The sequence below is a fragment of the Haliaeetus leucocephalus genome, unplaced genomic scaffold (assembly GCF_000737465.1).
Source record: "Haliaeetus leucocephalus isolate CR32 unplaced genomic scaffold, Haliaeetus_leucocephalus-4.0 Scaffold657, whole genome shotgun sequence".
NCBI lineage: Eukaryota > Metazoa > Chordata > Aves > Accipitriformes > Accipitridae > Haliaeetus > Haliaeetus leucocephalus.
The window spans coordinates 1,681,072-1,695,054 of record NW_010973093.1 but is presented as its reverse complement, the minus strand read 5'-3'; the positions used below and the strand labels follow the sequence as shown (position 1 = coordinate 1,695,054).

The 13,983-nt window shown below is 56.8% G+C and overlaps 1 protein-coding gene across 1 annotated transcript in view; it reads left to right on the top strand.

Moving 5' to 3' along the window:
* Positions 1-13,983, top strand: part of MXRA7 (matrix-remodelling associated 7) — a 29,475-nt gene that overhangs the window by 707 nt on the left and 14,785 nt on the right. The window contains exons 3-5 of the mRNA XM_010579482.1: positions 7,232-7,345; positions 9,674-9,734; positions 13,826-13,925. Coding sequence (XP_010577784.1) covers positions 7,232-7,345; positions 9,674-9,734; positions 13,826-13,925 — 275 coding nt within the window. The remainder of the gene's footprint in view (positions 1-7,231; positions 7,346-9,673; positions 9,735-13,825; positions 13,926-13,983) is intronic.

Here is a 13,983-nt window from a genome sequence, read left to right as displayed (position 1 = left end):
CCCCCGAGGTATACTCTTAAAAATAATCAAGATAGCGAACATTTAAGGGAAGAGAGGCGTGTGTCGGTGTGAGCTCTCCTGTCTGCATATCCAGCCCCTGGGAGTCTTCTCCTTCTCCCAAGAGCTCATCCAGGTGCTGGCGGGTTGGGGGTGTTTATTCTTCCCGTCTACATCCTCTTTCTGTGGGTTGCAGCAAACTGTCCCTTTGCCAGCACCAGGTTCCCTTACGCTGTCCCCGGCTGGCTGTCCTCGCCAGCCCCAGGGGAAGGGACTGCCTTCCCCCTCCCTCCCAACCCCAGCAGGACGCTGGCCCCAAGGTCTGACCCCTGGCTGAACTGGGGGGGGGCTGGGGGGGGCAGCGATGCCTATAAACACCCAGTAAATCCTCCTCCGGCACTGGATCTTAAGAATAAAAGGGTGACCCAGCGTCCGTGGAAAAACCTTGCTCTCCTCTTGCCCGGCTCGCGTGGGACTCGGTGACAACCCAAGGTGCCTGAATTCCCTGCGTTGGTGCCTTTCTCCCAGGGTGGCCCCTTGTCCCAATGGGGGGAAGTGAGTAATGGGGTGGCTCAGAAATCCAGAAGCGATGCGTCGTCCGTGCGCAGGCAGCGTGGTTCAGCCAGGGAGCGCAGGACTGGGGCCCAGGCGCCTGCTGGCTATTATTAGCAGCATTTGTAATCCTCAGCGACTGTATCCAGGCTGCCGGGCAGTGCGTAGACAGCCCTCGCCTTGGAAAGCATCGCCACTGACTCGCTGGACGGCCTTGGGCAAGTCCCAGGGGGTTGCGCACTCCCTTCTGTACCGTGATGCTCTGCAACGCCCAGGGTGAGCCCTGAGCTGCTCTCAGGGCTGGGACGTGGGTCTGTCTCCTTGTGCTCTTCTTGCCTCCCCTTGTCGTTTCTGAGGCTCGGAGCTCTCCCCTTCCCCACACCCCTTGGCCATGGGTATGGCTCTCAAGCAGCCCCCTCCCTCGTCCCGGCATCCCAGAAGCCACATCTGTCCCTCTGCCCCGTGATTTATTGGTGCCTTTGAGTACCAGGATCTCTGTCAAGCTGGAGAGCCGTTGGGCTGCCGTTAGCCGGCTGGGTCCTGGCTGGGCTAGCTCGGCACTAAAACTGGCCACCTGGCCGGAGCTGTTGTGGGGCCTGGGGCATACCCAGCACTCTCTGATGAAGTGCAGCACCCCATCAGGACAGATGGCCATATCCAGTGCTGCCAGAGCTCACGGGTTCCTCTGCTGTCTCGTTAGCTTGAGTCTTCTTGGGAATGTTTCTCTTCCCTTCTGGCTGCTCTTCAGTCCCAATTTCTTTGAAAAGGCACCGCTGCGATGCTTGTTGCCTTCGGAGATGGGCTCAGCTCTTTTATCCCCACTTGGGTGCAGGTGCGGTAACGGGGTGTTGCATGCCTGGAGGTGAGCCCTTACCCAAGGCACGGGGAGTCTTGTGTCCTCCAGGAGCCTGGCTGGGCCTGGTGGGACCGGGGTCTCTGCTGCACTGCCCTCAGCCCCTCTTACAGCAGGGCAAAGGGGACACGAGAGCTGAGTAGGGTCCTTGCCAGTTTTTCCTCCTGGGAAATGGTTACCGCACTGTAGGAGCAAGACAGGACAAGTTGCCCTGGACCTAAGCAGTGCCTCTTTGGGAAGGACAGGGACCGGGCGGTGGCTGCGATCTGGGTGGTGGTGGAGAGCAGTGGGAAGGGGGAGGGATGCTTCTCGCTGCTGAGTAAGTGTTTGGGAGCGCTGGCCCGCGCGTGATCTCGCGGCTGCCAGGACTGCTCAGCACAGGCTGCCTGGCCGGGGCTGGCGGTCCCACGGTGCTGGGTGGCACGGCGGAGGGAGTACGTGCGTTTCCAGCAGGCGCCGCACACATGTGAGCGGGGAGCAGTGCCCGGGCTGCTGATGTGGGAGCTGATCCTGCGGGCGGAGTGGGGGAGACCCTCCACAGCTCTGCTGAGTCTCCACTGGCTCCCCCGGTTTTGTTCCCTGCAAATATCCTCAAAGTTGCTTTCTCCTCCAGCAGTGCTTAGGCCAAAGCCCAGCAGATGTTACAGGCAGGGATGGGACTGACCTTGGGCAGAGCAGCGAGTGCTTTGCAGGCGGCTGCTGGTGGAAAAGCGCCCTATCAAACCCATCTTGGCTCAGCTGAGGGCTGCAGTCCGCTGATGTGACTCAGCAGGCGAGGCTCCCAGACATTGTCCGCTCGGCTGCGGGCTCCCGGCGGTGTCAGAGCTGCTGCAGGCTCAGGGCTTCTCGATACATTAGCAAGCAGAGGGCTGTGCTCGGCACTCGGAGAGCTTTCTTGCCTCTTTTTTTTTTTTCCCCCTCCTGTTTGCTTAGCACATACTGCGCCAGGCTGGTTCGGATTCACTGCAGCCATTAACCACTCGACCAAAATGCTGATGGATGAACCTACTTGGGAAGAGCAGCCTTGGTGTGTTTAATGGCTGGCTGGAGCTGTGCACCCCGCTACCTCTTTCCTTCCCTTCTCCCTGCCTCTGCAAACCAGTATCTACTGGGGCAGCTGCGTAGCTCAACTTCCCTCCTGCTCCCACCTCCCACAAGGGCAGCCTGTGATGTGAAACCGGCTGGTTAAAATCAATGTGGGTTGGGGTTTCCCTGCCCCTCTCTGGGAGGAACGGACCGTTGCAGCATTGTGCCCACAGCTATAAAATGAGGTGGTGGCACAGCAGGGAAAGGAGCCTAGGAGTTCTTGTTTCCATTAACTGCTGGTAGTGATTCTCCTTGTCTGTGCTGGCTCCCATCACTGAAAAAAAGTTAATTAGTGTGTCGCTGTCTGTTCTCATCCCCGTCCCCAGCTTGTTAACGGATGAGGCAGTGCTGTCAAAGCGATCCCCTAATGAAAAGCTGTTGGGTGGGAACCACAGTGTCGCTAGAGCTGCTGAGTCTGGTTCTTGCGAGAAATGGTCAGAAAACTTCAATTCTTTAATGAGTATTTCTGTCCTGGAAATGGCAGATGGCAGGGACAGGGCAGGGTTTTCAGTGGTGGTCCAGAGCCACTGCTGGGATGCCATCCTGGCCAGGATGCTCTGGAAATGGGGAGGGCGAGCAGGCAGTGCCAGGCTCTGCTGGGCACGGCAGCCTGGCTGGTTTGCCAAGGGTTAACCGCAGCTGGTGGCTTCAAAGAGAGCAGGGTCAAGTGGGTGACAGTGGGGAGAGAGGGGACAGTTCTGGAGGTGATCTGGCAGGGGAGGACTTGTACTCAGAGGTGCCCAGCTCGCCCTGGCCAGAGAGTCATGCAAACGCTGCCTGACCGGGGCAGCGTGTGGTGCTGTCACCTGGATAGCAAAGGCACGAAGGGGATGTCGCCTGCCTCTTCTGCAAAGCTCCTGGCGCCTTTCCCCTGTGTTCCCCCACCCCTATCTATGCCTTCCCGGGGGCTCCTGGCACCTCTGGACACACCAGGCAGCAGAAGCACAAACCACCCAGCTCTCAGCAGGGACCCTCTTTAAATTTAAGAAGTCAGCATCTCCCTCTCTAATACCTCCTACTGCCCTCCCCGTGCCAGAGGGGAGAGGGTGTCTAATTAGTCTGGCTTTAATTGGCAACTGTGCAACCTGCCTCTGCGTTGCCACAGGGCTGGGGCAGGAGCTCTGCCGTCCCACAGCGTGGTGGGGAGGGATGCCAAGATGTGCTACCCCTTGTCACAGCCTTGGCAGTGGCACAGGCCCCTGCCAGCAGGATGCAGGACTCTCCGGCCAGACCTGTAACTGCTCAGATGTGCCCCAGCTCTCACCCAGTGCAGTCTGTGTTGATAACAAACGCATCATCTCTTGCAGTGGCTGCAAATTGGGAAGCGAGGCAGGACGTGTGTCACCCCCCCAGGGAGCCTGTGCACGTGTCGTGCCCTTCCCTGCATCCCAGCCGTGGGGTCGGAGCACAGGGCTGGTGCTGGGACGCGGTGTGGGGCACAGTTGCGTTGGGGCTTTACGTTGCGTCCCTTACAGTGGGTCTGGGAGATTGGGCTGCTGCTCAGTCCCTTCTGGGCTGAATACAGCCCCGGGAGCCTGCCCGGAGCCAGTCGGCTGCTGGAGCAGAGGCCACAAGGAGTCTTTGCCTTCTGAAGTGCCCACCCATGTGAATGGGTGCCAGGTAAGCCTTCGAGGTGAGGGCAGGCTTTGCCTGCCCCTGCTCCCTGCCCAAGGATGCCAGCTGGCTCATCTGTGCCAGCAAGAGATGTCCCGGTGTTGCTGCCTGTGGTGTTTGCTTGCCGGAGGCCAGAGCAAAAAGGGGAGAGCAGCGGATGAGCAGGCTGGGTGCAGTGCTGGGAGTGCTTCACTGGTGTGTGCTGGTGCCTGCAGAGATGGGTGCTGCTGAGCCAGGACTCCTCAGGCCACTATGGGACGTGCCGGGGTTTTTCTCATCAGATCTGGCACTGCCTGACCCCTCGCTGAGGGCTGGATGGCCCTGGAGCTTCGGTAGGGCTCTAGCCGCCCTATGGCTCATCCTTGCCCACAGCGGTAATGGGGAGGACGGGTGGGAGCAGATGCTCCCCACGCTGTGGCGGGGGTCAGATCTGCAAAGCACCACCTTCGCGTGCGGCATGTACCCGCTGGGCACCCCGGGGCTGGCAGGACCGTTGCCCAGGGCAGGAAAACTCGTTCTGTAGCAGCTGCTTCTCTGGCTGGTGGGAGGACGGAGAGCCGCAGCAGTGGGGTGAAAGGGACTTGCCGACGTAGCAGCTGCTTTGCTTTGCTAAACTCTGCCCAAAATCATTATTTATTCTTTTTTTAAAGGCTTCTTCCTTCCCCCTTTCCTCCTGGCTTTTCTCCTTCTGGCTGGCTGTCTCCTGTCTGCTTTCTTTCCCTCTTGCAACATCTTGCATCAGGCTTGGAGCAGAAAGTGCAGCCATAAATGGCAACATGCAGGGGCCGGGAGTTTAATCCAAGACCATGTTCTCCCCCTGCTTTGTAGCCTGCGATCTTCCCTCTTCTTGGAGCTGGAGTGGGACACTCATTTGTCCTCATCCTGCCCGTAGACACCGTGGCTGTCCCTATGACCGAGGACGGGGAGAGGGACACACTGGCCCCGCACCGTCCCCACATCCCTTCTGAGAAGGGAAACCCATTGCTCAGAGGGGTTTGCACCGGGGATGGAGGAAGTGGGGAGGAAACGGCCAGAAATGAGCTGAAAACCAGATGATGTTGTGATGGGGAGCCTGGCCTCCGTCTCTTGTAGGGCTGGGAGAGGGCTCACGCGGTGGCAGAGCCACGAGGGGGGATTTTGGGGATGCAATGCCAAGCTCCTGTGCCTAAGCCGTCCTCGCCTGGGAGACTCGGGACTGTCTGTGGTCAGTGCTGCCCATACCCAAAATGTCCCTGGAGGTCTCGTCCTCACTCTTGTTTTGGTCCAAAGCCTCCACTGCCAGAGTCGGCTTCACGCGCAGGCTTCTCGCTTGTTGGCTATGGAAGCTAAAGGGCAAAAGCACGTTTCCGATGATCCAACAAATGCTTCAGCTCTAAAGCCAAGAGCTGCCAAAAGCCAAGACAGATGTATTGCTACGTTGGTATTTAAAGTAAATGACTTTCTGGATTTTAACCCCGCGGTGGCAGGCGCTGGGTTTTCCAGAGCCCCTGGCAAGCTGTGCAGAGGTATGATTCAGATGTAAGAGGACACGGGATGTGCTGTGGAGTGGGCTGGGTCCACCCTGCCCACAAGTGGGAGCAGGCAGGGAGTGCAGGGCATGTTCCCAGCCCTGCGTGGCCTCGGGGCCAGGCAGCTGCCGCCGAACTCGTCCCCTTACTGATGCCGGCAGCAATGTGATCTTTGTTTGCTGCAGCAGCTGGCCTGGGCGGCCCGTGTCAAGTCTCCTCCAGATGCTCCCGGATAATGATGTGCGTCGTCTCCCTGCAGTGCTTCTTGTCACCTTTTTTTTTTTTTTCTGCGGGGAGGTTCTCTTGGTCGATGTGCAACCATGGAGAGATGCTGGCTTGCAGGTTGGTGGCCGGAGCACTTGGGTCCCTGCTTCTCCAGCAGCTCCTGCTGCCATCTGGCCCTGGTCCACACTTCCCTCGCTCCCTACCACTTGAAACAGTCTCCCTGCATTGCCCCTGGGCTGCGCTTCTTAAAGAGCAGTGCCTGGGGTGCCGTAGTGTCCTCTTTGGTTGTCAAGTCTCCCAGCATTGCCCTACCACCTTCCCCCTCCGTTTCTTGGCTGCAGGATGCTGCCCTCCTCTTGCAGAGCATCCCATGGCGGGGGCATAGCAGCTGCCAGCTCGGCTGCTCTTGCCCCACGGCGGCAAGGAAGCCAGCACAGCAAGGCTCCCACCGGCCATGGCAGGGCTGAGGAGCCCTGAAATTTGGGGCAGACCCCCTGGAGGTGTTGGGATGCTCCAAGCAGGGAACACTCTCCCCTCTGCCCCAGCTGGCAGGGGCTGTGGGCACCAGCCAGGCTCGGGGTGGGGGTTTTGTCCCTGCTGATAGTTTTTTTTTAAGCCAGCCCAGAGGCTGCTCCCAGCCCAGCACTGGTATTTTGCTGCAAGGCCAACAGACACAATGTCCCCGCTCCCTGCCCACGCGTATCTTCCTCCGCAGCCGCCCTCCCGGCGCAAGGGAGAGAGGTTCAGCTGAGAAGTGTATGTGCTGGGAGAGGGCAGGGGAAGGAAGGCTTTGCATGGGGGTTGAGGCCATTCTGTGTTCACTGCTGACATGGGGCTGAGAGGGCAGGGAAGCCCCAGCTCTGGGATTACGGTGGGGGGACGGGAGGGTTTCAAGGGGGTATTACTCTGCAATGGAGAAGGCAGCTGGCAGAGCAGGCCCTGCAAGCGTTAACGAACTGAGCATATCGTGCCGTTCCTCTCCTCTCCCCTCCTGCTAGCTCTGACCTGCTGCATCAGCATCGTGGGCAGCTGCCTCCAGCCTTGCCAGGACAGCCAGGAAGCCGAGCCCTGTGCTGGCCAAGCTGCTCCCTCTCACCGATGGCTCCTTGCAAGGGTCCCAGTCTTGCAGGATGGGAATGCTGCAGAGGGCAGCTCATGACCTCCAAACCCTGGCTCTAGGGCCGGGCATTGAAGGTCTCCGGTGTTCCTCGCTCCACCAGCCATGCCATGGCTTGGCACGCGGATCGGAGGCACCATGGGCTCGGGCACCAGGGCAAGGCAGGCTGCTGGCCGCGTTTGGAGATTTGCCTGCGTGTGCTGATGCTGCCGGGGCTGGTTGATTGAGGACGGGGAAGGCTCGGGGACCTTTGTGCTCAAAGTTTTTGCTTCTTTCCAGATACCACCTTTGGGTGCCTCGCCTGGGTCCAGTCTCGGGCACACGGAACAAGTGGAGGATGGATGTGGCCATGCAGCACTTTCCAAGGCAGCTTTCCAAGGCACCAAGGCAGAGGTGCGTGGGACAGAGAGCTGGCCTGGTGAGGGTGGCACAGTGAACAGTGTGCTGGTGTCCCTGCATGGATGGGATGTGTCCCAGGGTAGCGGTGGCCATGGGAGGGGACAAAGCTTGCCTGCTGTGCTCCCCCGGGGGGGGTTGGGTGGGCTTTTAATGGCTTGGTCCATTTAAAGCAGAGAGAAACGGTGCTCCAGGTGCAAATGTGCTTCTCGGATGTGCAGGGAGTGATGCCTGGCTCCTGGGAGGGTCAGGGAGTGGGGTCACGCTAAGGCAGCCTGGGGGGCTCTGGTGGTGGGGCAGCTATGGGTGCGGGTGCAGGGGAGTGAGCGGCCCCGGCGAGGAAGACAGACGGGGATGTTGAGGCTGGGGCCGCAGCATGCAGGGAAGGGAGGTGCTGGCATCTGCCTCTAAACCATCCAAGCAGAAAAATGTGTCGCGCTGCAGCGAGCTACCAGCTGCCACGAGTGGGGGGTTCCCAGCACAGCCACGGCACGTTGCTGTCACCTGCCAGCCTGGCATCCCCGGCTGCTCCCTCTCTGCTCCCATCAAATGTTTCATCCTCTGGGTTGGAGTGGAGATATTTTCCTTCCTTGGAGGTTTAGCACCCAAATTTCCTACTTGCTTCCACTGTTAAATGCTCAGTTCTTAACGCCTGGGCAGGGAACAGGCTAAAATGTCCCTTCTTGTACCAGGTCCTGAAGGTCAGGTCTTCCTGGGGGCATTCTGGCTCACAGGGAGAGATGGATGTGATGGGGAGCCGCTGCCCCGGGCTTGTGGCTGAGTCCCTCCCTGAGGTGACTCCTTTGGGTGCTTCCCTGCTCCTAGTTGTCCCCAGGGGACACCTGGGTGTCCAGCGGGAAGTGCCCATGTTTGGAAGCGTGGCCCAAAATAGTGGTGGCTGCAGGGGGTGGGGGTCTCAGCAGCATGTCCTTCTGGGGAGCCCGAGAGCAGGGTGGCGAGAAGAAGCCAAATGGCTGTGAATAATGCGCATTCCTCACCGATGACAAACTAACCTAGTTCTGGGTTGGGGCTGCATACAGCGCTCCAGCAGTTTATCTAAAGCCATGCACCGCAAAGCCAGCGCTCGGCTCTGCGCAGGGTCCTTCTCAGATCGTCTTCGTTTCCCTCGGGTCTCCTCCACCCCAACTTTTCCTGTGTCCCCCTCGATAGCATGGTGGCTCGCCAGGCTCCCTTCATGCTCCTTTCCCTCTCTCCCACATGCTTTTCCCTTTGCATGCCAGCCCCATTACTTTGAATGGGATGCACGGGGCTGGGGAGGATGCAGGAGGACGTGTGCTCCAGGGTGCTGTTGACCACAGGGGTTTGCAGCTGGGGTGCTGGGTGCTGCGCTTTGCGGGAGGAAGGAATGTACACGGGGGCATTACCTTGTGTTCCTGTCTTATCTCCAGAGCTGGAGCGCTCCTCTCCCTCCCTGCTTGCAGTTTGCATGACTTTCTGCAAGGGGAAGGAATCTGGGCTTGATAAAGTTTGTTGTAGCTTGTAGGAGGCAACCCCCAAGACTTCCAAAACTGCTTTGCATTTAAAAAAAAAAGAAGTGCTGTTGCTGACCCTGTCTGTGCTCCAGAGGTCAGCTGTGCCACCACAGTGCATGTGGGCAGGCATTTCTTGGAGGAGCAAAGAGGAGCTGGGGGTCCATGGGCCAGAGCTGTCTCTGGGGGTTGCTGCCAGGCGAGGCTGGGGGGGGTCCTGGCAGGGTCCCAGCATGAACCTCCCAGCGCTGGCTTCGAGCACTGGTCTCAGCTAGTGAGTGCTTCTGTACTTCGGAGCAGCCGCTTGGCCCGTGGCTGCAAGGTGGCTTTTGCTGAGGACCCAGCTTTTCCTAGTGTTGGGACAGTCTGTCCAAGCCTGGCCTGGGGGCATACTGGAGAAGTTCTCATGGCTAGTGGCTCAGTCCCCTGCACATCCCTGGGCAAGGTGGGGAGTACGGGGGGTGCCAGTCTGAGAGGGTGGTCAGGCACAAGACTGTGCCTGGGGACACCAGGATAGCAGGTTCTTCGTAAAAACCTTAATATCTCCTCGATTATGGGGAGGCACTTGCAGTTTGCAGCCTTTGGGTGGGAGTGCAGTAAGCAAGGCCAAATCCCTCCCCACTAACTACTGAGAGGAAAGCAGGCTGATGAACCTCGCTCATTAGTGAGCATCGTTTTGGCCTATTCCATGAAGGAGGCAAGAAAGGGGTACTCAGCCCTCACCACAGGAGCTCTGGTCTCTGCCTCCCTGCCCTGCAGGCTCTGGTGCCCCAACAGAGCACAAGTTATTTAGCATAGCCCTTTCTCATGGCTGCTCTGTTTTTAACTCCTCCAGGAGGAAGATCTGGACTCAGAAAACGAGAAGCTGGTGGTGAGAGAGCCGGAGGATGAGGATGGTGAGTGCCAGGCAAGCCAGCACCCTGCAGGAGGGTACGGATGGGTCTGAGGGGCTGAAGCCCAGAGTGCTTGGGGATGGTCTCCTTCCTCCAGGAAATGTAGGGGAAATTCCTACCCCAGCTGCAGCCCCTGTTTGCTTCCCCAGATGCCCTTGGGCTGTTTGCCATGGGGTAGCTTTGTGATGAAGCTGCCCCAAAAGCTTCTTGCTCGCATCCAGGACGATCTCCAGGGGCTTTAGTCAGAGCCGTGTTTAACTGATTAGCCAATTAGTTGATTGGAAAATGATTAATTGACTAATTGGGGTGACAACTGCTGTGCTCGTAAGAAAATGAAACAGATGGTGCCAAGCAAGAGTGTGTGTCTGAAGGGGACTCTGCTCATCTGAGCAGCACTGGAGATGCTGGGGTGTCCCCAGGAGCCCCTGCCTGGGGTGGCTGGGAGCAGCAGGAGAGCTTGGGGGGTTCCCTCTTCCCTGCCCCGCTTTCCGCTTGCCCTTTTTAAGGCACTGTGTGGCAATCCCCTGGCTCGGGAGGATTATGCCTAATGCCACAGAGAATGAAATTTTAATCCTGGTGCTGTGCCCACAAGGTGGGGAAAGCACCTTTGGAGGCGGGGTTCCCAAAAGACACTTATTCCACCCCATTAGGCTTCCTCGCAGCACTGGTGATTGGGGATGTTACCATGCAGGACTGTGGGAGACCTGGTCTGAGGAATGATGGTTGTATCCTGCCAAATGGATGTTCAGTAACACTGCACTGCCAGGATCTGCCTCCTTCAGTTCAGCTCTGTTTCAGGGCTGCTCCAGCACCACTGTGCACTACCCCAAAGTGGCTGTGGCTTGGGATCAGGAGATGATGGTCCCTGGCCATGTGTCGTGGCTAGCCCAGCATCATCCTTAAGCATCTCCTGCAGACAGCCACTGACTCCTCTCCTGAATTATTTACACCATTTCTGAAGTGTTTTATAATGGAACTGGGTAAAGCGATGGCTCAGCCTGATAATGAGCAGGCAAGCGTTGTGCAGCTGGGAATAATAGCAGTGCCTTGGCTTTGCTGGGGAGCAACCTCACGCCTTCCTTCACTGTCTCTCCTGCACGTCGCCTGGTCCTGGCCCAACTCAAGCCGCTGAGCTGCTGCCCGGCAAGCCTGCGAGCAAAGATTCCCCTTGGGCATGTGGGGATCGTGCAGGCAGTCTGTCACCAGCCTGGGATGCTGCCACAGTGGCCAAAACCACCAGAGCAGCCTTCTCCCCGCTTTGGGCAGGAAGGCTTGCAGGGAGCTGGCAGGAACCACATGTGGAGCACGCCAGAATACGTTCAGGGGAGAGGTGCGCTCTTGGGGCTGCTTTCTCCCTGCCAGCTCAGGGTCACGGTGCCAGCAATGCAAGGGCAGAGAGATGAAAGACAAATGTTTTCTTTAATATGAACTCACGGAGGCTCTGAGTAAGTAGGTCACCTCATATTTCTGTAGTGTTTTCGCTGTCCACGTGAAAACCCAGCCTCCCCTTTTCTCTGTGTTTCCTGAAGTTTGTTTTCAGTCTGCAAAGAAAGTTCCTGAGCTCAGAAAAGAGCCAGTGGTTTCCAAAGCCACATGCTGGCTCCTTTTTAACCACAACATGTGGGCAGGGACGTGGGTAGCTTCCTCGCCTCACTCTTCCTTTATTCTTTTCTGTCGGGGTGGCAATTAAACTGCCCTTTTTGGGAGAGGCAAAATCCCAAATCTCAACTTACTTGGCAGAAAACCACATGAGGGAAATGATCTTAATTGTCCTTGAAATCAAGCAAGCTATACAAAGGTAATGAAACAGCTCCTGCTCTGCATCAGAGTAAGAAACAGGATGTTACACCCTCTTTTTTTTTTTTTTCTTTCTCTTAATATCTCCCAAAGCAGCAGCCAGCTGAATTTTCTTTCCATGCACTTTTATGGCCACCCAAAAGGCTGATAAGCCGCAGCATGAATGCTTGTTTCCAGCTGGCCAGGCTTGTTTGCCCATTCAGAGGGTTTTCCCACCGAGGGAAGTGGCATATGGCCAAGCTGAATGTTTGGGGCTGCAGGAGCAGAGCATCCGAGTGCTTGTGTTTGGGCACTTGTGAAGATGCTAGGGAAAGGGTTTGCCTCGTTGTTCCCCCTGGAGTCCCAATAGTATTCTGGGATTAGAGAAATACTCCAGATCATTAACTGAGCAGTAAGCTACTCAGGCTTCCCAGGGAAGCTCCCCAAGATCAGGGACATGGAGATATAGAGAAGAAGGGAGGAAATGTGGATATCTGCAGGGAGGTTTCTGTTGAATTCCCACCCTGCTACCATTGCTCCAGGCACACTGCATACACTAGCAGCAGTGACCTTGCAGTGGTTGGCTCACTCGGTCCCATACCTGCCTACACAGCCTTGCACAGCTTGTTTTTGAGATCTCAGGTTTCCCCATCTACAAAATGAGGCTCTGACTTGCCTTTTGCAGGGGGGTCCCCAAGGTCTGCGAGAGCTCTGGCAGTAGCCGAGGGCATGCATGAGTTTAGGGTTGGAGAAATCACTAAATCAAACAGCTGACCTTGGGCATGGGGAGAAAATCCTTAAAGGCAATATTGACCAGAAAATAGAGAGAAGCTGCTGATGCTGAATCCTTCTGAGTGTGAGGAAGGGAGGATAGGGGCTGTGGGTTGTTTTTCATTTGGGCAGGTGGAGGGGGAGAGACTTTCATCAATGTGGTGCCTGCAACAGCAGCAGTGAGGATTGGAAGGGGTTTCCTAGGTGGCTGGGGACAGGGGATGGGTCCATGGGTTATGTACAAGTTGGGGCTTTCTCTCCTACCACAGAAGTCAGGGGAGTCTCACCACTTTTGTGGTCTTGCTGGTGCTGGGAGGTATCATCCTGGATATCTGGCTTGTGGAAAAATGTTCAATTTTTCAGGGCCATGCAGATAACACAATAATGCCTTCCTTTTGTGGACCCCGTAGAAGTATCACCAGGGCTACGAGGGTTGGTGGAAGCAGCAGATGTTTCTGGGTGGATGTGGAAACAGCAATGCTAGATGGCTCGACACGAAGCAGCTGAGTCCTGCAGTCCTTGGGAGATAAAGGCTTGCAGATGAACAGCCCACAGATAATCAACAAAGGCAACTACCCAAAGCAGCCGCTCTTCCTGGGCTGCCCTTTGGATTGACCTCCACTCCTGTTGTTTTCTCCCATCTGTAGGAAGATAAAGCAGGGGAGAGGTTTTTAAAAGCAAATAGTGCTTGAACAAAATCCGATTGGAAAAGGATCGGCTTTGGCTCAGAGTCTGTGAGCTTTGGTGCTCTAATTAGCACAGGGCTGAGGCTGGTGAGCTGGGTAGAAGAGCACCCAGGCCTGGAGAAGGAGACCTCAGTTTCCTCTTCAGGTGTGTTGGCTGATGACAGAAGGATTTGGACTAGCTGTGTTGGTGCTCCTGGGGCTGCCTTGGCTCAGCTCTGTTTGCAGCCCCGGGATTTGCAGTGTGGCACCTCCTTTTTTTCACAAGCTTTGTCAAGGGCTGCAGGTGAGCTGCTGGGCTGCATGGCCTGCGACAGCTCTGCTCGTGGCATCATCCTTGAGCCCCAAGCATGGGAAAGGGCCCCTGGACTAGGAGAGGGAGGGAGGAGGAATGCAAGTCTGGAGAGGAGAAGTGGAAAATGCTGTGAGCTAATCAGGGCAGGATTAGCATGTCTCGATAAGCCAAGATGGGCCTGCAAGGCTTTGAATCCAGGGAGAGCAATAGCATATGGTTCCTGTGCTGTAGGATTTACTTGTATCTGCTTCCAAGCAGGGCTGCTTGCTTGCAGCGGTCCTCACTGTTTCCAGTGCTAGCTGCAGCCAGGACTCTTGCCATCGTCTGGCCAGCAGCAGCTTGGCTCCCCACTGCAATCCACACAGCTTCCCCAACAATTCCCAGGCTTTCCGGAGACTGGAGCTGACTGAGGAAAAGTGTTTGGGGTGGCCATAATGTTTGGGATGCATGTGCAGGAGCAGGGGGTCAATGAGCATCTCAAGAGAACAAGCTCAGTGCTGTTGATCATTGGTCTCAGGAGGTCTCTGGCTCATGTGATCTCTTGCTCGTCTTTGTCTCTCCCTCTCCAGCTGCAGATGAGACGTTCTCTTTTAAATACAGTCCTGGAAAGCTGAGGGGAAACCAGTACAAGTCAATGATGACCAAAGAAGAACTCGAGGAAGAACAAAGGTAACTTGAGTTTCCTTTTTCTTCTTGCACAAGGCCATCTGGTTGGCACTGTCTTGAG